Genomic DNA, 26,833 nt, shown 5'->3' on the forward strand with positions numbered 1-26,833 from the left:
AAAACGCAGATCTGTGGAGGAGCCATCCTTCTCTTCTCCCCCACACAGTTCCACCGTCCAGCCTACTCACCCTAGCTGCGACACCTGTTTGGAGTTGGCCGCAGACCAGCGTTCTCATCAGCAGCCATGTGCCACTTGTGGCGGGATTACTCAGCGGTCAGACATGCAGGCCGTTAGGTAGTGGACAGCATGCATCCACATGCGGATCACTTTTTTTTTGGCCGGATGGACTCCAGGTCGCGTGTGTTGTCAGTGGACTTTTTTTGGTGTGCAACGTTTTCTACTTGCACTTATGTCTGTGAGAAGAGTAAGTGTGTGTGTGTGTGAGACTGACTGAGTGTGTGTGTGTGTGTGTGTTGTGCTCCTCTCTGGCTGCCAGATGAAGCTGTGTGGAGGAACGTGCGTTAGAAGCCAATGAGTCCTTTGGGCTTCAAGGCAGCGGACCCTGCGACCCGTCCAGGCCAGCCAGCCTCTAATGGATTCCTCCTCCGGCCCTTGGGGCGGCTCGCAACAACCACTGGCTGACTTGTCTTCTTCGTTATTATTTTAGTGCATTCCTGACTTATCGTTGCCCTCCTCAGTAGTTTGCGTTTCTTGGTAATATTCTGACTTTCGTGGTAAATGGTGAGAGAATCAACATACTAAGAAGCAGCCAGGATTTTTGTTTTTATTTTTGTGTGTTTTTCGCTTGAGAACTTGGTCCATGGTCCGTTTTGATATCCTCCACACGGCGAGGTAAGTTAAAAAGTGTGATACTTTTGTTTGAGGGTGAAGGAAAACATTGGTGATTTTTTTTTTTTGGTCAAGGTATATCTGCTTTGTAGTTGAATTTATTTTGAGCATATTTAGTTGTATTTACATGCAGTTGGATTGTCAAAACTCAAAACATTCCTACATTTATCAAGTGACTCTTCTCCTCAGTTCAAGAATGATGCAATAACTGTCAAAGACAAGAAAAACTGGGTCAGACATTGCTGTAGCATTGCCTATGGAAAGTGTGGTTGACCTTTTTGGAAGAAAAGGCAGGCCACTGACCTCAGACTTCAAGAGCTCTTCTTGTGTGTGGACGTGAGTGACCTGCAGGATCTTGCCCAGAGAACTGCTTTGAAATGTGGCCGACAAGTTCACTGCCTTAACCCCCACTGGTTGCAGCCACGTACATACTGCCGTGGGCTTGGTTCACTGCCATATGGTGTGTTTAGCGTGTGTGTGTGTGTGTGTGTGTGTGTGTGTGTGTGTGTGTGTGTGTGTGTGTGTGTGTGTGTGTGTGTGTGTCTGTCTGTCTGTCTGTCTGTCTGTCTGTCTGTCTGTCTGTCTGTCTGTCTGTCTGTCTGTCTGTCTGTCTGTCTGTCTGTCTGTCTGTCTGTCTGTCTGTCTGTCTGTCTGTCTGTCTGTCTGTCTGTCTGTCTGTCTGTGTGTGTGTGTGTGTGTGTGTGTGTTTGTGAGTGCGCGTTCGTACGTGTGTCAGTCCAAGGCCTGAGTCCAAGGCATGTAATTATTGTGGGGCGGAGAGGAGTGGATAGGATAGCAGAGGCAGAGGCCAGTGTGCGTCCAGTCGTCCAGCCCAGTCCAGGGTGCAGTGCATGGTCATGTTGTGGCCTGAGCAGACAAGCAGGAGAGTCCTCCTGGGCTGCTCCTCTCCTCTGCGCCGCATCCCCTCTGGCCCTGAGGTCAATCAGGCCTCCAGCTGCCACCGGCCGACTCATTATCAGCTCAACTCACTCAGTCCCCCCCGGCCACTGCCTGCTTTATCTCTTGTGTGTGTGTGTGTGTGTGTGTGTGTGTGTGTGTGTGTGTGTGTGTGTGTGTGTGTGTGTGTGTGTGTGTGTGTGTGTGTGTGTGTGTGTGTGTGTGTGTGTGTGTGTGTGTGTGTGTGTGTGTGTGTGTGTGTGTGTGTGTGTGTGTGTGTGTGTGTGTGTGTGTGTGTGTGTGTGTGTGTGGCACATTTTGCTGTGTGTGTCTGACTGAGGTTCATGTTCAGAGTTGCAAATGCTAGCAGCAAAGAACATTGTCTATGCCTGTTGGGTTTTGCCAATGACCTTGCCCTGGCCTTGTGCTTGAGCTGAGGGAGAGAGTAGCTTCACAGGAGAGAGAGAGAGAGAGAGGGAGCGAGGTCTTGACTTTGCCTGCACAAGTCTATTTCTCCTACGAACACACACAAACTCATTTCCCCGTCCCAGTTTCTTAAAGTCTCAGTACCCCCAATATCACCACCCCTACCGCCACAACCTGCTACCCCCCTTCACCCCCGAGGTGGCAAGTCCTCTTCCCAGTGTCTGCATGACATGAGAGCGGAGCATGAAATTCTACTAATGGGAATCATTTCACTGCTTTCATGGAGTAATGAGAGGCCAGGGCGGAGAGGACGGAGTTGGTGGTGGTTGGGTGGAGGAGAGGAGTGCTTATGCTTCAGGCTCCCTGCCGAAGTCTGTTATCGTGCCGGAGAATCACTAGCAGAAGAAGACACACTGGTTGCGTTTGGATTCATCCTCCCTTTAGTGTCACTCACACAGTGAATTCAGCTGTGGCACAGACGCGAAAGTCCATTGCGCCCCGGTAATCACCATTCACTGGACGTTTTTTTTTTGACAGCCGAGTATTTTGCGTCTTCACTTCGGCCTGAGTCCCGCGTTCGCTCGTCCGCTTGGCTGTGACTGACTGGCGTTTGAAAGTTGTCTTGAAAGTTGTAACGTTGTCTGTGTAATCATATATCTATGGTAATTACCGGGGACAATAAACCAGTGCTGCGCGGCGGTGGACGTGTTCGGCGCACAGTTGTTTTCTCTCGGCACCCCGTCAACCCTGTAATCTGCTGTCTGTTGAGTGTGGAGCTACAGGTCACCCCCATCCCCCTCCTTTTTTGACTTGCTCATCTTGGGAAGAAAGACGGAGAGGGGAGCACGGGAGTGAGCGAGAAAAAGAGAGAGAGAGGGGGAGAGAATGGCTGGCTGAAAAGCTGACGTATCGTGCCCAAACACAAAAAGGAGCTCCCTTTTAACACATTCTCTCCGTAATCTCTAATTCAAACGAGGGATTAATGTCAACTCTGCGAATTATGACTTTTCTCCTCTTACATAAACTTGTTCCTGGCCTGTGGCCCAGTTTGAAAAGCCTGCCTTCTCAAGGCCAGTGTCGTGGTATTTGTGCCCGCCAGTGAAATTATTAGCTATTGAGATGAAATAGAGCCTGCAGCTAACTGTCATAGCCAGAATAGTTTAGTTCTGTGGCTATTACAGATTCACAGAGCCGTGCGAACACACTCACACTGCACACACACACTGTTCCTTATCGTGCCATAGGCCAGCAACTCTCCGCTGCTAACGTGGTCTGCTCTGCTGTTTTCGTGTGGGTCCGTGTGATGCCGTCACTCTCTGTCGTCCTCTTGTTACCGTCACATAGTTGAGAGCAGGAGAGGTGAGTGATTTCTTTGTGGTGGTGGGACTGGGCCATAAGAGGAGGAGGCCGGGGAGGGAGGGGCGTATCCCTGGAGCCTCCGTTGCTGCAGGGCAAAAAGCTGCTGCTACTCTATCACCAGCCAACCACCACAGCCCCTCTCTCTTCTCCTCAGATGAAAGAGAAGGGTCTCTCTCTTTCTCCCTCCCTCTCTCTATCTGTGTCTCTCTCTCTCGCTCTGTCTTTCTTTCTATACTTTTTTCTTTCATCCCTTTTTTCTTTCTTTCTTTCTTTCTTTCTTAAATTACTTTCTTTCTTTCTTTCTCTCTCCCTCTCTCTCTTTCTCTTTCTCTCTTTCTCTTCCTCTCTCTCTCTCTCTCTCTCTCTCTCTCTCTCTCTCTCTCTCTCTCTCTGGCTTGTGTGACTTAGTTTTTGCAACTATATGTCCCTGGAAGGACAAAAAGCACAGACTGATCGCCTACTGCTGTCTTCCTCTGCCTCTACTGCTGCTACTTCTCTTTCATGTTCATGACATCAGGAGCCAACGTGTTCTCTCATCGCGATATGAAGACCGATAATCTTGGATGACTTACAAAGAAACAGTTGGTCAGCTGGTGGCCGTCCAACAGTGTAGTCAGGGTTCCGGTAGTAAATTAACTGTCAGAGCGATAAGAGCGTACCCAGAATAGATTGTGCGGATGTGCTTACTATAGCTATGGAGCTTATTATACAATAGCATTGATGTGTACTTCATGACCATCCCCATTTGCGATAATGTACAGTAGCACCTCCACTGCCTCTCCTCTCCATTGATTTTTCCACACCAGATTGACGCTAGTCCCCGCCGGAGTGTCTAAAGCCATTAGTTGATTGTCCTGATGTGGTGGTAAACACACACACACACACACACACTTACACACACACACACACACACACACACACACACACACACACACACACACACACACACACGCACACGCACACGCACATGCACACACGCGGACTCACACATGCACACACGCGGACTCACACACACACAGGGCAGTGTGGAACTAGCAGAGTCTCCTAGCAAATCTTCTCCTATCCTTTAAGCAGTGCCCTGACCATCTGGCCCTTTGCAAGGCATACCCAAATCCTTCGATAGCTCGGCAAAGTGCAGCATGCATCTGCTGCCTAATACCCGCCTGTCTGTGTGTCCGTCCGTCCGTCCTTCCGTCCATGCGCGTGTCTGTCCTTATGCAATCTGGTTAAAGTTGCAGAGTTCACTGGGGCATATTCACAAGAGGCATTTTCACATCTTCGTGTGTGTGTGTGTGTGCGTGTGCGTGTGCGTGTGCGTGTGCGCGCGTGCGTGCGCGTGCGCGTGTGTGCATGGCTTACAGAGGCAGCCTTTAAATTTGGGGGGAGAATTCAATCAAGCCATTGAGCAGTGGAATGAATGGCTTGATTGAATAGTACCATGGAGTGAGTGTGTAGGTCTGAGCTAGACAGAGTTATTTAGGCACAGACATGGTCAACCAACCCCTCTTAAAGTCTCAGAGAAGGACGAACCCGAGAAGGTTCGACGCAAAAAAATGTTTTCACATTCCTGCATTATGTATGTTTCAACTGATATCTGATCTTGAAATTAAGCCCCTGATTACCGAAGACAATTCTCCACCATATAATCTCAGAGGAAAGCGTTATTATGTAAGAAACCAATGTAGTTTAAGATGATTTGTCTTTTGACTTTTTTTTCTACGGTGGTGGCTGTTCAGAATCTTCATTATTCTGTAAATAATCAGACCATTTTGGTGGTTAAAACGGGAGGCGTTTGCTTGCTTGCTTGGCCAAATATATTGGGTTGCGTGTTGCGTGCCTCAGTCAATGGTAGACTATTCCAAACTGAAAAGCCCGGGGTCTTGAATTGCTCTATTGTGTGGTGATTGCAGAAGGTGCCATGTGGTTATCTTGGCAGTGGGATAATGAAGAGTGCTGTGTGCTGCGGAGGGGGAGATAGTAACCCCAGTGCATCCGCAGCAGCAGGGTTGCCAGACGAGCCAGATGATTTCCAGCCCAAAAAAAATTCTCAAAACCCACCTGGAAGCACTAAATTCAGCACAATTTGAACTGAATTCTATTGATTTCTATGGCCATAAATTCGTAGAAAAACCCACCCAAATGCCCTTTTTAGATATATTTTTTAGGGTTTTTTTATGCCTTAATTGACAGGATAGTATGAGATGCTGACAGGAAATGAGTGGGTGAGAGAGATGGGGGAGGATTGGGATATGACCCGGTTCTGACTCAAACCGGGGTCCCCATGGGCATGCAAGCCCAAATGCGCCACAGCGCCCCCCAAATGTCCTTTATTTTAACCAATTTTTACCCGCAGATGGCCATTCTAAGCAGCCCAATTGGGTGGGAAAAAACAGTCCAATCTGGCAACACTGCGCAGCAGCAGCAGCACCCCTACCGCTGATCGGCCCTTTTGTCCCCGCTGTTTAACAGCTCCTCTGTCTGCACCACAGGCCATCCCATAAGGCCGTTTAGTGTCTTGAAACGGAACAGTAAATGTATTGTCGTGTTGAGTTACTCAGATATGATTGCTGAGGAGAAGGGTCAAGGAATTTTCACGCAAGAAGCAGGAACCGTGAGATGAGTCAGAGGGGTCATCATGAGTCATATATTTTTTTGTACTGTGCAAGTTTCATCGTGACTTCAACAGATCTTTTAACTGTTTCTGTTTTTTTCCCCCTCTCTCTTGCCTCCCTCTCTTCCCCACCTCCCCCGCTGCCCTGTCCTCCTCCTCCTGTCCTCCCTCTCTGCTACAGTGGTAATGTCTTGAAGAAGTCCACAGTCCCGTTGGAAGGACGCGCCGCGGCTGCCGGTGCCCATGGGAACGGCGGCTCCAACATGAATGTTCATGATGTTGGGGGGAGACGCCGCTTCGAGGACTCGGAGTTCACCCTGCGCATCTACCCGGGCGTGATCGCCGAGGGCACCATCTACTGCCCCGTCAGCGCCCGCAAGAACACCACCGCCGCCGATGTCATCGCCGGCGTCATCGACCGGCTCCGGCTGGACCGCACCAAGCTCTATGTGCTGGCCGAGGTGAAGGAGTTTGGCGGCGAGGAATGGATCCTCAACCCCAGCGACTGCCCGGTGCAGCGCATGATGCTGTGGCCGCGCATGGCGCTGGAGAACCGCTTCGGCGGCGAGGACTACCGCTTCCTGCTGCGCGAGAAGAACCTGGACGGCTCCATCCACTACGGCAGCCTGCAGATGTGGCTTCGCGTCACCGAGGAGCGCCGACGCATGGTGGAGCGCGGCTTCCTGCCGCAGCCGCCGCCCAAGGACTACGAGGACCTCTGCAACGTGCCCGACCTGAACGAGAAGACGCTCCTGGATAACCTGCGCATCCGCTTCAAGCAGGAGAAGATCTACACCTACGTGGGCACCATCCTCATAGTCATCAACCCCTTCAAGTTCCTGCCCATCTACAACCCCAAGTACGTCAAGATGTACGACAACCACCAGCTGGGCAAGCTGGAGCCGCACATCTACGCCGTGGCCGACGTGGCCTACCACACCATGCTGCAGCGCCGGCAGGACCAGTGCATCGTCATCAGCGGCGAGAGCGGCTCCGGCAAGACGCAGAGCACCAACTTCCTCATCCACCACCTCACCGCCCTCAGCCAGAAGGGCTTCGCCAGTGGAGTGGAGCAGACCATCCTGGGTGCCGGGCCAGTCCTAGAGGTATGGGCTTTTTAATGGTTTTGTCTTTTCCTGCATCTCACACGTACAGACGTTTTGATCCCTTTTTTCTTGACACCATTGAGTCTGTAGAAACTTTGGTTGACACCATTGAGGCTGTAGAAGGTTACAAGAGGTTTTATTTTAGAACATTGCTTTGGTTTTTGTCCTGCGCCATTTGGCAGCTTAGTTGTGAACATTGTCCAGTTACTTTGGTTTCTGTTGGTCTCCAGTCACTGTGAGTTGAGATGATCATCAATTGATCATCAAGTTGTTTTATTTTAGAAAGCAATATGCTTTCTCTTATTTGTAAATTCTCTTTCAAACAATTGCAATGAAACAGTTTGTCACAACCGCACCAAAAAGCAGAGTTGTGCTGGGTGGTCATTCAACACTATGAGTTTCAGTGAAATCACCAGTGTGTTTTACTTGTTTATTTTTTCAGCAACCTTTTTTGACTCACAGGAAATCGGCCAACGCCTTTGATGAGGGCTGCTGCAGTGTGCCATGTTGGTTGCGATTGAAATTGATATCCCACTCATGGCATTTGGTCCCCTCTGCTTACTCAGCAGGTCGAGCTGCTGTTTTGATTGGACGAGGGGCATTGGTTATGAAATGGCTCTTTGGGTCAGTACAGCTGTTGCAGTGGCGTGATGATGATGATGCTGCTGCTGTTACTTATGCTGCTGCTGCTGCCTCGATTCCTCAGAAGCCTCTAATGCGCTGTAATCCAGATTATTTGCACTAGCTTGGCTGTCTGCTGTGTGTAAGCCAGTCATCATTTCTACTCTTGTTTACTTACTGCTCCTGTTTACAAAACCCAGAAGCATTGAATGTTTTCGCGAAAACTCTCCTTTTAGGGCAATCAACTGTGTCTGTTATTGTCGTGCGTGTAATGCTAGCACACCAGCTCATTGTGTTGCAAGATCCGCAGTCGCAGGAATGTCCAGTGTCCTTGCTCTGGAGAACCTGTTTGGGATCACTCTTCGGCAGCTGCTGCCTTTTGTTTAATAAACATTGTCACATGGTCATTCTGCATATCTCAAGAGTGTCGGTGCGTCTGTTTAGTAGCCTCCTAATGGGAAAAAATGCTACCATACAAGTCTATCGCCTGCCTCGCTAAGCTGAAGCAAGAGGATGTGTTGTTCGCATGTATGCGATCTGACATCTGGCCATGTTGTAGTAGGGCATCAAGTGACAGAATATAAGACGCTTGCCTTCAGGCAGTGCAGCACCTATGACTATGAGGATGGCATCCATTCATTCCATTAGCTCCTCGCCACTTGTTAACAGATGGCTAGAACATCCGAACCTGTTTTGGTAACACTGCAGATACTGTAATTACTATTGCCAGGAGGCCCTCAGTCACTCCAGACTACAGTACGTCGGTGATGTAATGAATGGTATGCAAGACTCTTGTTGGCAGATGGCTTGAGTTTCAAGCAAGGGTGGAGATATTTAGAGAATACTATGCCTGTGTGTCAACGCTTGCTTTTTTTTTTTACTGTGAAACAAATAAATACCCAAGGTGTCCAGAAAGCATTCTTCGACTGCTAACCCTATAGTCAGATATCACATTTCCATTTCCCTTTTGATTACACACAATTCTATTTTTTGTGAGTAACCAAGCTCAGAATAGTTGAACAAGAGTTTTAGCCGCAATGCACGGTGGTCAAAGGACACATTCGGTAAATTATAGCAAAAATTGGAAAGTGAGCAGCTTTATGTTAAACGGGCCTTGTTGGAAGGCCCAGATGGAACCATAAACGCCTCACTCATTCTGGAGACATAAAGATGTTCCACAGGCATGAAATGCACCCCCTTTGTAGTCCTGTTGGGGAATGCCATCCCACGCTGCTCTGCAAAGCTAATATTTAAACACGGCCGAGTTAATGTCCAACCAGTTGGCACCATTGAGTGGTTTTTGAGTGCAGAGGGCCAACCTTAATTGTTTGCTCAGAGATAGGGCCAACGCTGATGATGACTGACTAGCCACGGTAGCTGTGTTCGCCTCCGCCACCACAGGGAGCACAGGTAGCCGGGTGATCCATCTTGGTAAAGTCACTCCTATTCAAAAGCACTCGTCTTTAGGGTTCCCCCTAACAATGTCGGGCACAATTCCTTTCGTGTAAGGACTGCAGTCCATGGGCTCTTTTCCCACATAGTACTAGATTCAAATGTTTAAGCAAACAATGGTGTTTGAAAAAGGCACAAAAGACATGATGGAGGGTTATTAGCACAGCTTGTTTTCAGAAATCCGGATTAAAGCCTTTCTTCTTCTTTGCCGTTTGTGAAATTCCCTTTTTTAAAATGTAGTGTTTGGAATGTGTTTGCCTGTGTCGTGCCACTACAATGGCGGAGCTGCGATTTGCTGTGATTTCACTCTTGGGAGTGACGGGGCTTTCGTGGCCTTTAATCTGAATTGCAAACACCATTAATCTAAATGGAAATCTGCGTAATCCCCACAGGCATATGCAACTGATGGTCGTTAGATACTTGAGTACATACTGTAGGCCTACTGTGGCCTCTCTCGGCATAAGTGGGCAGAAAGTGATGGATGCTAAAAGACATGCTATAATATGGAGGCCTTTTTAATAATTGAAGCAGACTATGTTATTTTAATCAGGGTGAATTAAAAGCAGTTTCTCTTGTTTGCACATTAAATGGCCCTTCCGTGAGCATGGCAACTTGGCTGCAGACAGATGTTCTATGCCTTTAATGAAACAGCAGTGATGTCATCCATAAGGTTCTTGTATAACCCGATGGGGCCGCAGCATTTTATTTTTACACTCATCATATGCTCCATCAAAAATGTAGCCAAGAAGGCAGTGGTTCTGTTCTGTATACACCATGATGAAACGGCATAGACAGTGCTCGTTCTTGCGGTTGTTCCATGTTATCCTATCAGTTGTAGACTGCTTTAGATACAGTCTGCTTTGTATATAATGTCATGTAATGTTCCATTCAAACTGCTGAGGCATAGTGATTGAGAGTTCTGTGGAACTTGGCTGGGACATCCAGTGAAGTATCAGAGCCCTTGGAGTAGTAGTAGTAGTAGCAGCAGTGGTAACGGAGATGACCACATTTTCCCTCAACTTGCAGCTGTTTGGCGCTACATGGGTGCGTTCCGTTCCGCAACAGGGCTCTATCAGCTGGACTCTAGCCAGGCCAGGCGGATTGTGGTGTGGCAACCTTGTGTGTGTACAGTAAATGTGCCGGTGGGGTGAGGCCTGGCCTCTCAAGTGCTCCTGATAATCTGACTTCTGATTCACGACTTCAACTTTTGTCAAGTTGTAAGCTGCAGACGTTATTCACAATCGTGTCAGTCTCACTGGTTTCATTTGTGAAAGACATTGTAATCCCGGGGGATAAGACAGTATTGCTATTGCTATTGCTATGACGGATAGCTATCATCTAGACTAGAGCTGTTAAGATGTGTTGTTTCTTTGTTCTGCTAGCAGGTAAAGGGTTACTCGCCCGCTCAAACTTTGATTAGATTGAAAACCTAATGGCTGTGACACTAGGTTTCAATAATAGAAGCCAAGGGTATTTAATTATCATAATTTGTAGTCACTCGTAATTAGAGGTGCTCCGATTGCTCGGCAGCCGATCATGCTCGGCCGATAATGGCCAAAAATAGCCTGATCGGTGATCGGAAAAACATGCCGATCAAAAAACCGATCCAGAGATATTAAATTCCTCACGCAACCATTTCGCCTTTACACCTGGCGCTGCCTGCATGTAGCCTAGGTGCTGGCTCTGCACAGCTGCTGCACCAAAATAAGGCATCTTTACTTGTCTTTAACTTTTTGGAATTCCCTCCTTCATTTTCACCATTTATAATCATATCTGCATCAACAATGATCTGATTTTCCGATCCATGCGCAGTTTACATGACGCTTGTAATTTGTGAATGACGTGTCAGTCTCCATGTTCACTATTTTGAGTTACAGCCTGTCAGCACGCAACAACTAAACGTTTCCAAAACAATCATCAACTGTATTGTTTTTAAAGTTGTAGCCTAATGGACAGCCAGGTCATTAGTTTTGTAGTCGCTGCAACACCAAACAGCAACTAGGGAGAATGGACGGTGAAACTCAATGAGTCTGTGCAGGGAATTCTACATTCTATGACAGTGTTACAGAGAAAGAGCTTTCCTCGCAGACACGCTGTGTTGTGCGTGTTCCCTGTTCTTTCAAGTGAAGTTTTTTTTCTTGTTTTGTGTATGTAGAATCTCAAGTGTTTCAGTCACAATGTAATTTGCGATAGACTACTTCTCGCCCGTTAGCCATTTTACGTTATAACCTGTGTAGTTGCCTCGGTCAGCGCGCGACAAGTTCACGTTGTCCGCACAAGCATGCCAACGTTATTGTTTTCAAAGTTGTAATTGACAGTCAGTCGATTAGTTTGATAGTCGCTGAAACGCCAAACGGCGACAGAAGTGAGAGGGAGAGAGCAGAACGGTCGCGGAGCACTGCAGCTGTGGACAGTGAGTGACAGAGAGGGGAGGGGCTCTCCTCACGAGGCTGCTCATTTAAAGCGACAGGGTTTTTTCTCGTATGCAGAAGACGAGAGACTGAGATCCAGGTGTCTGAGCTTCAATTCAATCTCAAATAGTTAAGTAATTATATGCAATAACTTATAAATTGATGTAATGTTTCAGTTTCAATTCAATCTTAAATAGTTTAGTAATTATATGCAATAGCTTATAAATTGATTAATACTGTAGACTTACTTGTAGGCTATATTACCAACACTAGTCTGAAAGAGCTGAAAGATAATAATAATAATAATAATAGCCTAATAATAATAATAATAATAATAATAATAATAATAATAATAACAATAATAATAATAATCATAATAGTAATAGCCTAATAATAGGCCTACATTGTGAAAGCGACATGTGCAAATTAAGATTGATTGGTTTATGGGCAGAAATATTCAATAAGGATAATTAATAGGCTATTAAAAAATAGGAAATAATTTCTGTGATCGGCAATGATCGGTGATCGGCAGATAAAGATTTTTGGTGATCGGTATCGGTGATCGGGCCAAAAAATGGTGATCGGAGCACCTCTACTCGTAATAACTGTTATATGATGATACTGGTAAAGTAACTGTTAAAGCAATGTCTGCCCCTCCTAAACACCTCTTTCATGTGAAATGCAATCTGTTTTCTTTTTCCAGTCCAGTCTTGTTCCCTGAGCTTTCTTTCTTTCTTTCTTTCTTTCTTTCTTTCTTTCTTTCTTTCTTTCTTTCTTTCTTTCTTTCTTTCTTTCTTTCTTTCTTTCTTTCTTTCTTTCTTTCTTTCTTGCTTTCTTTCTTTCTTTCTTGATTCTAAGTCTGTCTGTCTTACTCATCAGTAGCCTAGCCTGTTATGTACATGTTTGTCATGACCTCTCTTTCATGGTAATGGCCAACAGTAATATGGGCTGTGGGCAACCTTGTGCAGCATCGCTCATAGCGTGTTCATTTAAGTGCAGATGTTGTATAGGTCAGACAGTCCAGTCATGGAAGACGACTCGAATACAGGCACTGAATTCTATTAGCTTGCCACATAACGCCAAGGGACATGTTCCTTTTTTGCTGGGAGTTGTTTGGATCGGCCCAAGTTACATTTGGCAAGTCAGATGACTCGCAGATAAATCAGCCCAGCCCCCCCCCCCCCCCCCATGTAACAATGAACAAAAGTTTCATTCATGGGATGCTCTGTTGGATGTCACTTGCAGTCTTTTTCAGAGCGTCAGGGGAGGCTGGCTGGCTGACTGTTTGGGCTGGGTTCAGCAGTCTACTGGGGCTTCACAGGTCTGACCCTCAGGCTGGTCTGTCCCGCTCATCAATAGCCTCCTCCTCCTCCTCCTCCTCCGGGGGGCTGAAATGCCCCAGGGTGGGTTGAACTCTCCACTCCTCTGCCGGGATGGGATGAGTCTTACCAAATTGTCCAAGGGAGAGGGAGAGGGTGGAGGGTGGGTCTCAGTTTCAGTTGTTGTTGGGGGTGAAAAAAAAGGCTCGCTCTTCCTCCTGGCGGCTCGTTAAGGCCCTGCTGGCTATGGAGGGGGCCAACAGAAACATTCCACCTAGAGCCGTCAGGGTTTGGAGTCGGTCGGGGTCGGGAGCGTGACTCGGCCACCCCTGGTCCACTACATCCCTCCCCCTCACCCCTCCAGCCACCAGCCCCATCACATGTGTAGCGATCTTACACTACCCCACCAGGCCCGTAATGAATCTTTAATACTGGCTGTCATTAACGCTAATGCGCTAGCTGGATTACTGTGAATTACGGCCTCTTCAAGGGGGTGGCTTCGCTGGAGATTGGGGGATTTGCTGTACATGGAAAGTGCTGTTTTTCTTTTCTCTTGGCGGGGATGGATCGGGATTGATTGAGGTTGTTTCTCTGGCACTGTCGGAATTGCTGTTTACTGCAGGAGGTGTTAAAGACTGTAGGCGCTGAGGAGAACGCCAAGTTTTTCCAAAGTGAGGGTAGTTAAACGGGGTGTAAAGTCTGCAATTCCGCCTCAGTCTTCCTCTCTCCGACCCACCTCACTTCCAGTTAGGGTGGTGATGTAATCCTAAACCTGTGTTGTTTTGGGAAAACAACACAACACAGTGGCTTTAATTATATATTTGGAAACTCTGCACCGCTAAGGTACTCAACATTGAAATTCACAGCAAAGAGGGTAAAGCCAAAAGGGATGGTCATAAGCCATGCATATTTTAACAGTGTGCTTGGAGGGGAGAGAAACAGTTTTGATGCATTACATAAGGTTTTCTTTAGGCTTTTTACTTCACCTTTTTTTATGAGTGGGCCGTGGCAGCACAGTTTGTTTTTACAGCATCTTTTCAGTCTCCTCCTCAGCCTCGAATCCTCCAATCTTCCCCCAAGCCGTGCTGCCTCTGCCCGGACAAGGATTTTGCGCTGCAGGAAATGAAGTGGCCTTCATTTAATCACGCGCTACTAATGCAGGAGTAATGAAATAATGAGATGGGAACACTTTGGGCCGTGATTGCCGCCCGCCAGCCTCCCTGCCTGCCTGTTCGTGCTCATCCTCCCGTTGTGGCTCTCTCCTCTCGTCCAGGTCAACCTAATTATCAGTGCCGCTCTATTCTCTCAGCTAATCAACGTCCGACAACTGTTTGAACGCGTCTTCTGTGAGTCCCTGGAATGCAGGAAGTAGAGTAGCCCTGCTTTTGATGTACAGCGCTAAGAATCTGGGCATCAATACCTCCCAGCTTCACCAGCCAGGAACTGTGAGGCTATTCGCTAGCCCTTTGCCTAGTGAGTCTGGGCTTATCAGTAACACACTGTGTGTTTATGTATGTTTGAACCTCGAAAGCATGGCCATATCAAGCTGACCTCTGGAGGTTTCCTGAGCTGGGGGCATGGGGGGGTGGAGAGGGTGGTGATGGGTGGTGATGGGGTGTTCTCTTGCTCTCATCTGGGACTGTGTTGCATTCACCCAGGGCCTGTTTGGCCCGGCCCAGCCTCAGCCTCTCCTCTCCTCTCTTATGGTTCTGGCTGTTTGATGTGACTGCCTTCTGGCGCACAGCCTCCCCAGGAAGTTTCCCTTTTTCTCTCTCTCTCTCTGTGTGAGTGTTGTCTTATCTTTCTGGCTTCCGCTTTATCACGTCCTCAGATGAGAAGAATTCCCCTAGGTGCCTCTGTAGCGCGCTCTGCAGAGATGAAGACAGCGATGAGTCCCAGGCTTCTTTCTTTTTTTTGTTATTTATAGTGGGGCTGGTCACACATTAGCTCAAATGCGGTTTCGTTTTTGCATGTTATAAGGCAGGAGTAATTTGTGACACCTCTCCTGCTGCTCTTTTAGACTTGAGTGCAGGCTTATGGTTTGTTTGCGTAGCAACTTCCTCCAACAGACACACACACAGTAGAGGATGACATTTTTTGGGATTTCCCGTGGGTCCCGCGGGTCCTGCGGGATTCCTGCGGGATGGGAGTCAAAATTTTGAAGATGAATGGGAGCGGGCAGGAGCGGGAATAAAGATGAATTGGAGCGGGCAGGAGCGGGAATACAAATGAAAGGGAGCGGGAATGCTCGCTTGTTTTTTCATTAAAAAAGCCTAGTTTTTTTGACGAAACGGGAGTGGGATTGATTTTGAGTGGGAGTGGGCAGGATTGGGAAGCATTATTTTCAGGAGTGGACGGGATGGGATTTGCTTCTTTTACTCCAGTCCGGGATGGGACAGGATGGGATTTTTTTTCTGGGACCGGGATGGGACGGGAGTGAAAATCCACTTGCGTGTCATGCTCTAATACGCACACACACACACACACACACACACACACACACACACACACACACACACACACACACACACACACACACACACACACACACACACACATATATATATACACACACACACACACACACACACATACACACACTCCTACACTCTCACACCTGACCTGCACCCACAGGCTTGCACACATGCACGACCATCGCTCTCTGTCTCTCTCTCTCTCTCTCCTGCACACACGCACACGCACACAACACGCACGCACGCACGCATGCACGCACGCACGCGCACGCTCCGTGCGTGCATGCCAAAGTGACTCAACCACAGGAAGCCTTTATCGCCAGTGTTTTGTTGCCAAGAAAAATCATCTCTCTCGCCACCGTCTAGATGGTGAGCAGCAGGCTGGCAGGCAGCAGAGCAACAGAGGAAGGAAGCCGGGAGCTGGAGGATGCACACGGCATAGCAGTGCGTAGCAGTGCATAGCATAGCATAGCATAGCATAGCATAGCAGAGCAGAGCAGAGCAGAGCAGGCTTTTGGCCTTGGAGGACACAGTGCTTGGCCTGCACAGACCGCTTCACCGTGAACTCGCAGACCCCCGACTGTTTGCATCTGCCTACAGTAACAGCTGGCAGTCAACATTTCGCAGACTTTTTTTTAATGAAGTAATGCAGATATTCAGTCCATTTCTTTGGAGGACTGGCCATCTGCATCTGCCTACAGTAACAGCTGGCAGTCAACATTTCGCAGACTTTTTTTAATGAAGTAATGCAGATATTCAGTTTGTTTCTGTCCACCACCTTCCCTTAGGAAATGGTAAAGGGCTTTAGGGGACAAGACAAAGAGAGTAGACGTGAGTGGGAGAAGAAAAAAAACGGATGTGTGGTCTTTGCATCACTCCCACAGTGGGTTTGAAGGGGGGAGAGCTGGATGATGAGCTTTCTCAGCCTGCCAAAGACACAGTACTCGTCCTCCACAGACAGACACATCTGCAGTGTGTAGCGGTGTACAGTACAGTAATGGATGGAGCAGTCGGCGGCTTGCAAAAGAGCTTGCAAAAGTGAAGGTGGGGTTTCTCATAAAGAAAGCCAAGCTGTGACATTTGAGAAATCCTTACCGCAACAACTGCAGAAACCATCTGAGGGAAAACAAATGATAGGAGTGAATTATTATTGCCCAAAGTGCTGCGCTGACGGGATTGGAGTGTTGATCCCGGGTAATGGCCGAGTGCCTGTCCTCCCCTCCATCTACTGGGGATTTTTCAGGCTCTCCTGTTTTGCGTGTGTGTTTGTGTCAGCCAGGTAGACATCTTGTTTTATGTGTGGATCATGGGTTTATATTCCGATTTTTACTCCTATTACAGGCTTAGCATTCATGAAATGTATACAATGTTATTATTTTTCATTTGACAGATGTTGACGCAAAAACGTTGACTTTTAAATGACTCACCGATAGAGCAAGAGCAAAAGTTCTTTCTATCTCTTCCTCTCTTCCTCTCTCTCTCTCTCTCTCTCTCTCTCTCTCTCTCTCTCTCTCTCTCTCTCTCTCTCTCCCTTCTCATCTTCCTCCTCATCTGATTCCTCCTCCTCTCCTCTCCTCTCTTCCTGACTGTGTCGTGACAATAATGCCTCTGTGTTTGGCTCCTGAGGCTGCGAGGCCCTGGTCACGTGTGGAGCACGGCTGAACTCAGATGCCCCTTCCTTGGACATCACCTCTCTCTCTCTCTCTCTCTCTCTCTCTCTCTCTCTCTCTCTCTCTCTCTCTCTCTCTCTCTCTCTCTCTCTCTCTCTCTCTCTCTGCTTGCACAACCCAGAACCTGACCTGTCCTGTCCTGTGTGTGCTCGCATGTTGAGTTATGTGTATAGACTGCACTATACAGATAGGTGCATGCATTTGCATGTTTGCATGTCGTTGTGTTAAGATGTGTGTGTGTGTGTGTGTGTGTGTCTGTGTGTGTGTGTGTGTGTGTGTGTGTGTGTCTGTGTCTGTGGTGTATCCTCTGTTTGCGCATTTGTATGTGTCTGCACCCAGTAGCGTTACGCCAGTGAGTCTGCGTTCTCATCCAGCCGGTTGTCTCCGGCGTGTTACGGCTGGCTGCACTAAACAGCCACTGACTCACCTGCATAAGCCAGCGTGGGTTTCGTCATGTTGCTGTGCTCTCCCGGTAAACAAGTCTGGATGATGAACAGTTTGTTTCTCTAATTCCCATTTCTCGGCTGTACCGTTGTGCTCTGCTTAATGCTCCGGTCGATGTACATATTTAAATACAGTACACAGTCTTGTGATCTTGCGTGTGTCTCCTCTTGACAAATGCCCACACAGGGAGATTGTCTACAGATCTGAACGGGCCTCTTGCATGCGAGTGTGCGCTTGCACGTCCACACTTCAACACTATACACATACAAATGATGCATGTCTGTGTGTATGCAAGTGGCCCATTTCTCCTAAGCGCACCTGTTTCGAGCCACCTTTTACATTGTGCAGGTGTGTATTGCACCGGCGATTGAAATAGAGGGTAATGACGGGATGAGAGACCTCAGGGGGCTTTTGGCGTGCCCACACCAAAGAATCCTCATACGTGTTCCTCTCTCTTTCTCTCTCTCCACCCTTCCCACTCCGTTTTCTCTTTTCCTCTCTCTCCATCTGTCGGCCTCTCTCTCTTTTTCCCTCCCTCTGCCTACCTCCCCCTACTGCATCTCTCCATCTCTCTCACCCCTTTCAAGTTCTCACTCCATCTCTCTCTCTCTCTCTCTCTCTCTCTCTCTCTCTCTCTCTCTCTCTCTCTCTCTCTCTCTCTCTCTCTCTCTCTCTCCCCTTTCAAGCGCTCACTCCATTTCTCTCTCTATCTCTACCTCCCTCACCCCCTTGTCAAGCTCTCCCTCTATCTCTCCCTCTTCTCCTCTCTCTGGAGTGTCTCTTGAGTCCCTCTCTCCCCTGTGCCTGGGAGCTGACAGCGCGGTGCGGTGCCCTGTGGCTGAGGGCTCTGATGCTGGCTGACCTCGGCGCTCCTCTCCCCTTCACGCTCCCTTGATCTGCAGCCTGCCCCCCTTACCCTGCCTGCAGCGCTCAGGAGAGGAGAGCACTCTACCCTCTCAGGAATTCACCGTCTGACGATCAGCAGCTGGTCACTCGCCGCTCGCTCCACCGCTGTCTTACCTGCTTTTAAAGCTCGCTAGTCACACGCCGACTGACCGACTGACTGTCCTGCTTTGTGTAAAAGGACTGGAGATCTGCGTCGACTCGTGCGCAGCAACAGCACACTTGTGTATCGTGTCTCGTGCTGTTTTTCTCTCTCTCTCTTTCTCACTCTTGCGCTCTATCTCTGTCTGTCTGTCTGCCTGTCTGCCTGTCTGTCTGCCTGTCTGTCTGTCTGTCTGCCTGTCTGTCTGTCTGTCTGTCTGTCTGTCTGTCTGCCTGTCCTTTATCTCTTTGTCTCTTTTCTTTCTCTCACCCCTTCTCCATCCCATTTTCTCTCACTTTCCCCACATCTGTTTTTCTCTCTATTCCTCTCTCTCTGTCTTTCCTTGTCTTCCTTTGTTTAGCTTTTCTGCTTGAGTGTTTAAACTGCCTCGTGTCGGCCGTGCAGTGCGGTGCAGCGCAGCACGGCGCTGTGAGCAGTTTCAGTACAGTGTCACCGGCGTGTGGGGACATAAACCCCAGGCCCAGTACCTCTGTGGAATGCTGCCGTTGACGCGCTGGTGACACGACTTTACTGTCCCCCCGTTTCAAAACCCAGCGGCTTGGAGCAAAACCAGAGGTGCCTCTTTGGAGTGTCAAAACGCTCGCTTGTTGCTGCACCGGCTCCGGAACATGAGGCTTTAGCCTTTAACAGGTGCCGCTTCATCTCCCCCAGAAGTGTAGACACACACACACACACACACACACACACACACACACACACACACACACACACACACACACACACACACACACACACACACACACACACACACACACACACACACACACACACACACAGAGCACATCCGCTGGCTTCATCACGAGGGAAGAAAGCGCTATTTGTGCGTACAGTACGGGTCATGGCGTATTACACGGCTACATATTTGGGCATGCTGGAGTAGCTTGCAGTACAACACGAGTGTCATGCTACATCATCCTCTCACTATTATTCTGTTTTGGTTTTGGTTTGGTGCTTTGGTTTGAAGTTTGTACTTCAGAGGACATTTATCCCTTTTAAAGCCCTTTGGAATGACTGATTTTCTCCAATCCGTTCAGGAAACGGAATATTAATTGAAATAGAACTAAATGCCTTGGCATGCATTTTTTTTGTGGGTGTTTGCGTTTTTGGCGTCGTGCCTTCTTGACGTTTTCATATTTTTGTGATTGTCCCGCCTATCGCCATGGTGACAGGAGCTGGAGTCACCACAGGGTCACCAGGCTGGCTTAGGGAAAACTCTTTGTTTAGCTCTCAGTAACCAGGCTCCTCCAAGGAAGGGCGGTTTTTCTCTCTCTCTCTTTCTCTCTCTCCCTTTCTCTTTCTTCCTCTCTTTCTCTTCCACCTCTCTGTGTGTCTCTTTCTTTTTCTTTCAGCTCCTTCAAGGTAGCAAAGCTTTCTCTCTCTTTTCATTCTCTTTCTCTTCTCTTTTTTTCTCACCCCTTTTCATCCTCATCCTCATTCTCATTCTCATTCTCATTCTCATTCTAATTCTCTCTCTCTCTCTCTCTCTCTCTCTCTCTCTCTCTCTCTCTCTCTCTCTCTCTCTCTCTCTCTCTCTCTCTCTCTCTCTCTCTCTCTTTCCTCTTCTGCTATTCTGCAATCCCTCACACTCTTTCATTCTCTTCCTCCAATCTCATTCTCTTTCTCTGTGTGTGTTTCTCTTTCTCTCTCTTTCGGTCTTCTCTTCCGCTCTTCTGCAAGCCCTCACACCCTGAAGGCATTCCTTTAGCCCACTTGCTGATCGGGCTTAAGCTCATTCCCAGTCATGTGACCCGGTGTCGGGGGTGCGGAGAGCCTGGGAGACCACCTGTTCTCTTCTCTTCTTTTCTCTTCTCCTCCGCACTTCTCTTCCGTAGCCTCTGCCAGTCTGGCTACGTGAGAGAGCCTCAGACGGATCCCCACAGGGCCGTAGATTGATTAAATGCTACGTATTATTGCCTCGCCTCTAACCCAAATGAATTGCTCACTTTGTACCCGTAATTCAACAGCAAAGATGACTCATTTCATGTTGAACTTCCATGCTATTAAAAAGAACACAAAGGGGATTTAAGTGTGCAGACATTTTTCTTTCAATTTTACATGTTGAACTTCCATAAATTAGCTGTGTGTGTGTGTAGACAGCTTTGGACTCCGCGAGGATACGAGGAGCTGATAAAGGCCCAGTCAACTGTAATCCTTAAAGTCTGCACAACACACTGCGCGACGTTTTATCTCCGCTTGCTGTCTTTTGTGGAGCTGTATGTTCAGTATCTGCCTCCTAGACACCTCTTTAGCGTGATCAAAGCTGCCTGTTTCCAAGCTGAAGTGAAAATACTGTGCAGTGTGGTCTCTTTGTTTCTCTTTTTTTTCTCTGAATAATTACAAGTAGCTGTTCAGTGGGTTGCTCTGATTAGCACCATGGCTTGTCCTCTGATTTCTCTCCCTCTCTCTTTCTTTCTCTCTCTCTCTCTCTCTCTCTCTCTCTCTCTCTCTCTCTCTCTCTCTCTCTCTCTCTCTCTCTCTCTTTCTCTCTTTCTCTCTCTCTCTCTCTCTCTCGCTCTCTCTCTTTCTGTCACAAATGCACTATCTTACCTGCTCTCGCTCTCTCTCTCTTTCTCGGTCTCTCACATACTCTCTCTCTCTCTCTTTCTCTCTCTCTCTCTCTCTCTCTCTCTCTCTCTCCCTGTCTCTCTCTCTCTCTGTCTGAAGGTTACACAGAGGAGGCCCGCTGCCACACCCTTCTCCAGTAACTGAGTATCTCAGCAGTGATTTTTCTCCCCTGTGGCAGATTGTCAATGTAAAACATAAACCATCGTAGAGCCCGCTTGTTTAAAAATGTCAAAGCGTGGGCTGATTCCCTCCTTTTGGAATCTGTTACAAATGATCTCCTTATTGCAGTACTCAACCGCAGTATTAGACTGTGCGAGATCACTGGAGTTGGAGAATGAAAGCGCTGTATGCAGTGGCGATAGGCTTGCAATTAATGTGCAGTATTTCAAAAGCATCCTATTTTGATAGCCATGACATACAGAAGGCATGCATACAGTACACTGTGGTATCAGTTATCATGATACTATTTATAGTGTAATGTACTGTACATTGTGTATTGGTCATCATGTAAGACAGCACATTCAGGGCGTATGTAGTAGCTGCTTTGTTGTTAGCCAAGTGGCATCGCCAGGCCTAACCTTGACTCTTCTTAATCAATTCCAATTAGGAGGATCGCCCCCATGCTAGAGAAATCCAGCTCCTTACTGGATAAAGTCATGATACGTCTACGCCAGCAGGCTACAACAGCCTACAACAGTCTACTGTAGTAGGCTACTGTGTGAAACCGCAGATTGTCCTAAATATAATGTTTATTTTGATCTTTTCCGTTTACGTACACATACCGGTACATACACGCTCTCTTCTGCATTGTATAGTCCACCATTTTGCTAACCTACAGTACCAGTAAACAAAAAATAACATACATTTTATATTTTTATGACACTTGTGTTCAGGATTGTCCTTGTAGCTGACCAAATTCCCTCCTCAGTGGTGGTTTCATTATCCCTCATTGCTGACAACATGGCTACCACCTACAGTATGTAGGGCCTAGCTAGGGCCCATTTTCAGGCAAGGCCACTATCTCTCTTCACCAGTAGATATTCCCTAGGCAGTTTCACTCCGCATGACATTTGTAACGTCTGTATTTCTTCTGTGGAATGCAGTTTGTTTATCACCGCACAACCACTCCTCCTTCCCCCCTCTCTCTCACTCGCTCGCTCAAACCTTGACTCGTCTCCTCCGCGCCTTCGCGAGAGTCTGTCTCTTCTCAACAAGCTGGTTTGGTGATCCATTAAGTGTGTTGAAACAAACAGCACTAGAGCTAAAGGTCCCATGTTAATCACTGTACTGTGCAAATCACACGAGCAGTTATTCAATGTCCAGCAGCCCACGTTCTTCAAGTTCAGCAAAACCCCCTTATTTGTTTTAATGTCCACACCAGTTCTTATTGGTCTACCATGTCTTTGGTTCCTTTTTTTTATTAAAGTATAAGTCTTTACACATACACATTTTTTGTTGAACTTGTAGGATTTGTCCTGTTGATACAGTAGGGAGGCCATGTTGTACTGTAGGACACATTTGTTTCCTTCAACCTTGTCTTTGGTTGCCTTTTTTAATTAAAATACCAGAGAAAAGTCATTCCATACACAATTGTTGTATTTGTGTTGAATTTGTAGGACTTATGCTGTTGATGGCGAGCCCGTTTTTGGTCATTGTGTAAAACATATGATAAGCTGTGTGTGGCTGTTAGTTAGCACACATTTGCTTCCTCTGGCCAAAGAATCCCACCCTTAAAGTTGGAAATGGTGGGAAAGTGGAGGCCTGCTGCACTCCTACCAACACTGAGCTGATCTACAATAATAATTATCAATATCTCGGCGCTGTTTCCACAAGACTGACTCCTTGGCCTTACAAATACCGGGGGAAGACGGGGGGTTTATATTAGAACCCCCGCTCAGGAATTCCTGCCTGCCGCATCTCGGCCTCGGCCAGTCTGCTGGTGGTCGCGTTTCCGTCTTTCCTTGTTGTGGTGGTACTGTACCGCTCGAGAGAGAGAGAACGTTACCTCAGCTTCACTCCCATTTTTCACAATTTTCCTCTCATGGAAGAGTATTTCCTGCTCCTGCTCCTCCTCTTCTCCTCCTCCTCCTCGTCCTCGTCTCCTTATTCTCTACTCACCCATCCCCCCATCCATTCCTTCTCTCTGGCTTGCATTCTCCACACAGAAGCCTCCAGTAGAAAACGAGAGTCTTGATCTCATGCTACTGTTAAGCATGTGAGCAGTGGGGGGAAAAAAAGCATATGGGTGTTTTTTAATCTCTCGCCTCTTGTTTTCACATGATGGAGGCATGGCGGTTAGTAAAAGCCCCAGCAGCGAAATGGTGAAAGCTAGCTCTTTTGTGGGGTAAATATAGCACGCTAATCTCTGTTTACTACCCTATTGTTTTTCAGATGCTTGTTTTTTTATTGTAGCGTGCCGTGTTTTTTCATTGGCCTCGTAGAACAAGAGCTTGCTGAGTCTGCCTATCGCATCCTCGGCAGTGGGTGTGTTGCTGTGTGTTTACCACTGTGTGTGCAATAATCTGCCTCTCTAGTGTAAGAATGTATGTCTTGTGTGTCTAAGAACGTATGTGTGTTTGTATGCTGTCAAGCATTGCATACAGTGGCATTCTTCAGAGAAGCACCGCCCCAATTTTTCAAGTGTCAGTGGGGGAGAAACTACACAAATTCCAGGATGTTTTTCTTTTCTTCCCTTTGTCCTGCTTTCCTTTTTGCTCTTTCATTCTCTCTCTCTCTCTCTCTCTCTCTCTCTCTCTCTCTCTCTCTCTCTCTCTCTCTCTCTCTCTCTCTCTCTCTCGCTCAGCTTTCCTTTGTAGCCACAGTGCATTCCTCCATAGCTATTGGGAAGCTCCTCTCTGGCTTGCGACGGCCGCATTTCCTCCACTTCCAGCCTTGTCTGGCTGGGCACCCTTTCCTCTTCCTGCCCCCTATTGGGTCTGGCCTGGCTGGGCCGCGCCTCCAGTCCAGTCCCCCCCGCCCCCCGCTACTGCCCACCACCCCTTCACTACCTCTCAGGAACTGGAGTGTCTCGGCCAGCCAGCCATCCCCCTTGGCCTCTGTTTTTAAAAGGATGTCCTTACCAGTGCGGCAATTCCTGTCAATTACACGAGCTTGACTACAGTGCGACTAACCTCTAGCTACCCCAAATGTGGGAGTTTTATTGTTTATTATTGGATGGAGAAACAGGGTTTCAGAATACCACCATGGGCCAAGGCTGTTGTAAATTGTTTTCCATATTGCATATCCATGCCTTTCAAAACACTTTCCCCAATGTCAATTAATGACTTAAATGCATATTCACTTTCAACCAGCACTTCATATTTAACCACAATGTTTAATGCTGTCGTAAAAAAGTGTTTATTTATTTTCTACAAACTTAAGCTCTAGCTCGCAAATGATTTGTCTTATTGACATCGCCGAGTAAAGACTGGGATCTGGCAGACGTCCGCTTTGCTCTGTGTTGAGCAAGTGTTGGGAGCAATAGCCACCACCAGACTAATGTTGTTTAGATAGCCTTGCCCTATCAGTGTCAGGAAGACAGCTCTTTGGCTACCACCACTGTATTTCCAGGGTTTTTATGAAGCCCTACGTCTTGTTGATTGCCAGTTAATACCGCGCGGAGCGCACCGGGTTTAGCTAACAGGGGTGATGTCAGAGGCCAAGCGGGAGAAAGGGGAGGTGGAAATGGTCTATTGACTCAACTCTTGTGAGCGAGGGCTCTTATCTGTTTATCCAGTGATAGGCCTGTATGTGGTGGGGTGTTGGAGGGTAGAGGAGCGTAGGTGGGTGGTGGGTAGAGGGGGGCACATTTGCTTAGCTATCGCAAACACTTCCTGTAGCCGCTAAATAAACTCAAGGTGTTGCTTCGGCTTGGTCTGCACAGAAGCTCAGCGGAGATCCACCACAGCTCAGCTCAGCTCCGCTCAACCACTGCTCAGTGGGAGGAGGACAGCTGTGGGTTGCTGAGATGTGGGCATAGCTGCTCCCTTCCTGACTAAAATATCACAGTGATACTGCTAGTCTGAATCTACAGACAGAACTGTCTTGCCAGCAAAAAAGCACAAACACACACACACACCAACATAATGGAGCTTTAATAAGCTGCATTGCCCAGTAGCAAGAGGACGGCTGTGGGCAGCTGAAGTGTAGTTGCTCCCCTACTGATTAGCCTAACACTGCGATACAGCCAGACAGAATTCTCTTAACAGCAACACACAGCCAGTCACTGACATACGCAAACCTGGGAGATCTGCACTGCTTAAGTGTATTTGCTACCCTCATTACAAAAAATAGCACCCGAATGCAGTTAGCCTGGATCTACGTACAGAACTCTAAACAGCAGAACATAGCCACTAATACACACACACAAACGTCTACAGTGGGGTTTTAATAAGCTACTCTGCCCAGTAGCAGGAGGATGGCTGTGGGCTGCCGAAGTGTAGTATTTACTCCCTTTCTGACTAAAACACACTCTAAAACACACTTATTAGCCTGAATCTACAGACAGAACTCTCTGAATTCCTAAGCACAACTACTGCCACACACAAACCTGGAGCGCATACTAGTGAGGTTTTTAATAGGTTGTATTTTTTTCCACCCTTGGCTGACGAGCCTGAACTCAGGCCACTGGCAAGGGTCGAGGTCAGCTCCTGCTGGAGAAGTTTCACAGAGGCGCTGAAAGGCAGGCAGGCGGGCCGCATAAATGGGCGGGCTTCCATCACGGCTCTTGCCACTCTTGCCACAGGCAGAAAAATGTAGCACACAGCCCACAACGTAGCAGCCCACCTCGGGAGTGAAAGATGGTTTGTGTGTGTGCCTTGTGGAGGTGAAATAAGGTTAAATGCGTTGGAAAATGGTGGTCACGAAAGCATGAGATCAGTTTTGTTACCTCATTTTACAAGACCGCTCTGAGTCACGATGACTCACATTTTTTATTTCATTGTAATATATTATATGTACTTTTTAAAAGAACGATTAAAAGACATTCATCATCATGAACGTTTAGCGGTGCACATCCACATTGTGAATTTATCGAATGCTATGTGCATAGCATGTAATTGTCTTGTTTGAATGAGCCACAGATAAGAAAGTATAGGCGCTCTTCTTTCCTCCGCCCGATCATGAATTTCTCCACTGGACTCTGTCTGTGTGTAATACAAACCGGCGTATTCATTTGCAGTTGCTGGCCTGCTCCCTCCCGTACATGGAAGAGCACGGCACATCTGTTGTCTCGGAGGACACAGTGTTCTGGCCACTGCTATTGTGCGGAGCTCTCAGGGAGACGTTGCCACTGAAGAATCATGACCAGTGCACTCCTCGGCTTGTCCTGTGTGTGCACATGGCCAGCCCCTTGGCGTGCTGTACAGTATGGAGACAACTGGGGGAAGCCACGGAAGCCGACAGGGGGGAGGGCCAAGGGGTTAGTTGTCTCGGGCCCAGGAAGACAGGGGGCCCAACATGTAATTTTCATTATGTTGTATGTATTGGATGGGAGGCCCTCTTAGATTACTTTGTCTTGGGCTCAGCAAAAGCTGTCAGCGGTCCCGGGTAGAGCACAGACTTGCTGGCTATTTGCTCTCTCAGTTGACATCATACATCTTTTTTTGCAGCCGGTCATTATCTATAGCCTCAAAAAGTGAAAAATGATTTCTGTGTCTGACAACTGCCAAGCATATTTTTT

At 47.7% G+C, this 26,833-nt stretch overlaps 1 protein-coding gene across 7 annotated transcripts in view; it reads left to right on the top strand.

The window, feature by feature from the left end:
- Nucleotides 1-26,833, top strand: part of myo9aa (myosin IXAa) — a 139,923-nt gene that overhangs the window by 20,493 nt on the left and 92,597 nt on the right. For all 7 annotated transcript variants that reach the window (XM_063188871.1, XM_063188874.1, XM_063188873.1 and 4 more), the window contains exon 2: nucleotides 6,207-7,131. In XM_063188871.1, the coding sequence (XP_063044941.1) occupies nucleotides 6,289-7,131 (843 nt within the window). In that variant the 5' untranslated portion in view covers nucleotides 6,207-6,288. The remainder of the gene's footprint in view (nucleotides 1-6,206; nucleotides 7,132-26,833) is intronic.

This window comes from Engraulis encrasicolus, chromosome 22 (assembly GCF_034702125.1).
Source record: "Engraulis encrasicolus isolate BLACKSEA-1 chromosome 22, IST_EnEncr_1.0, whole genome shotgun sequence".
NCBI classification, from domain to species: Eukaryota; Metazoa; Chordata; class Actinopteri; order Clupeiformes; family Engraulidae; genus Engraulis; species Engraulis encrasicolus.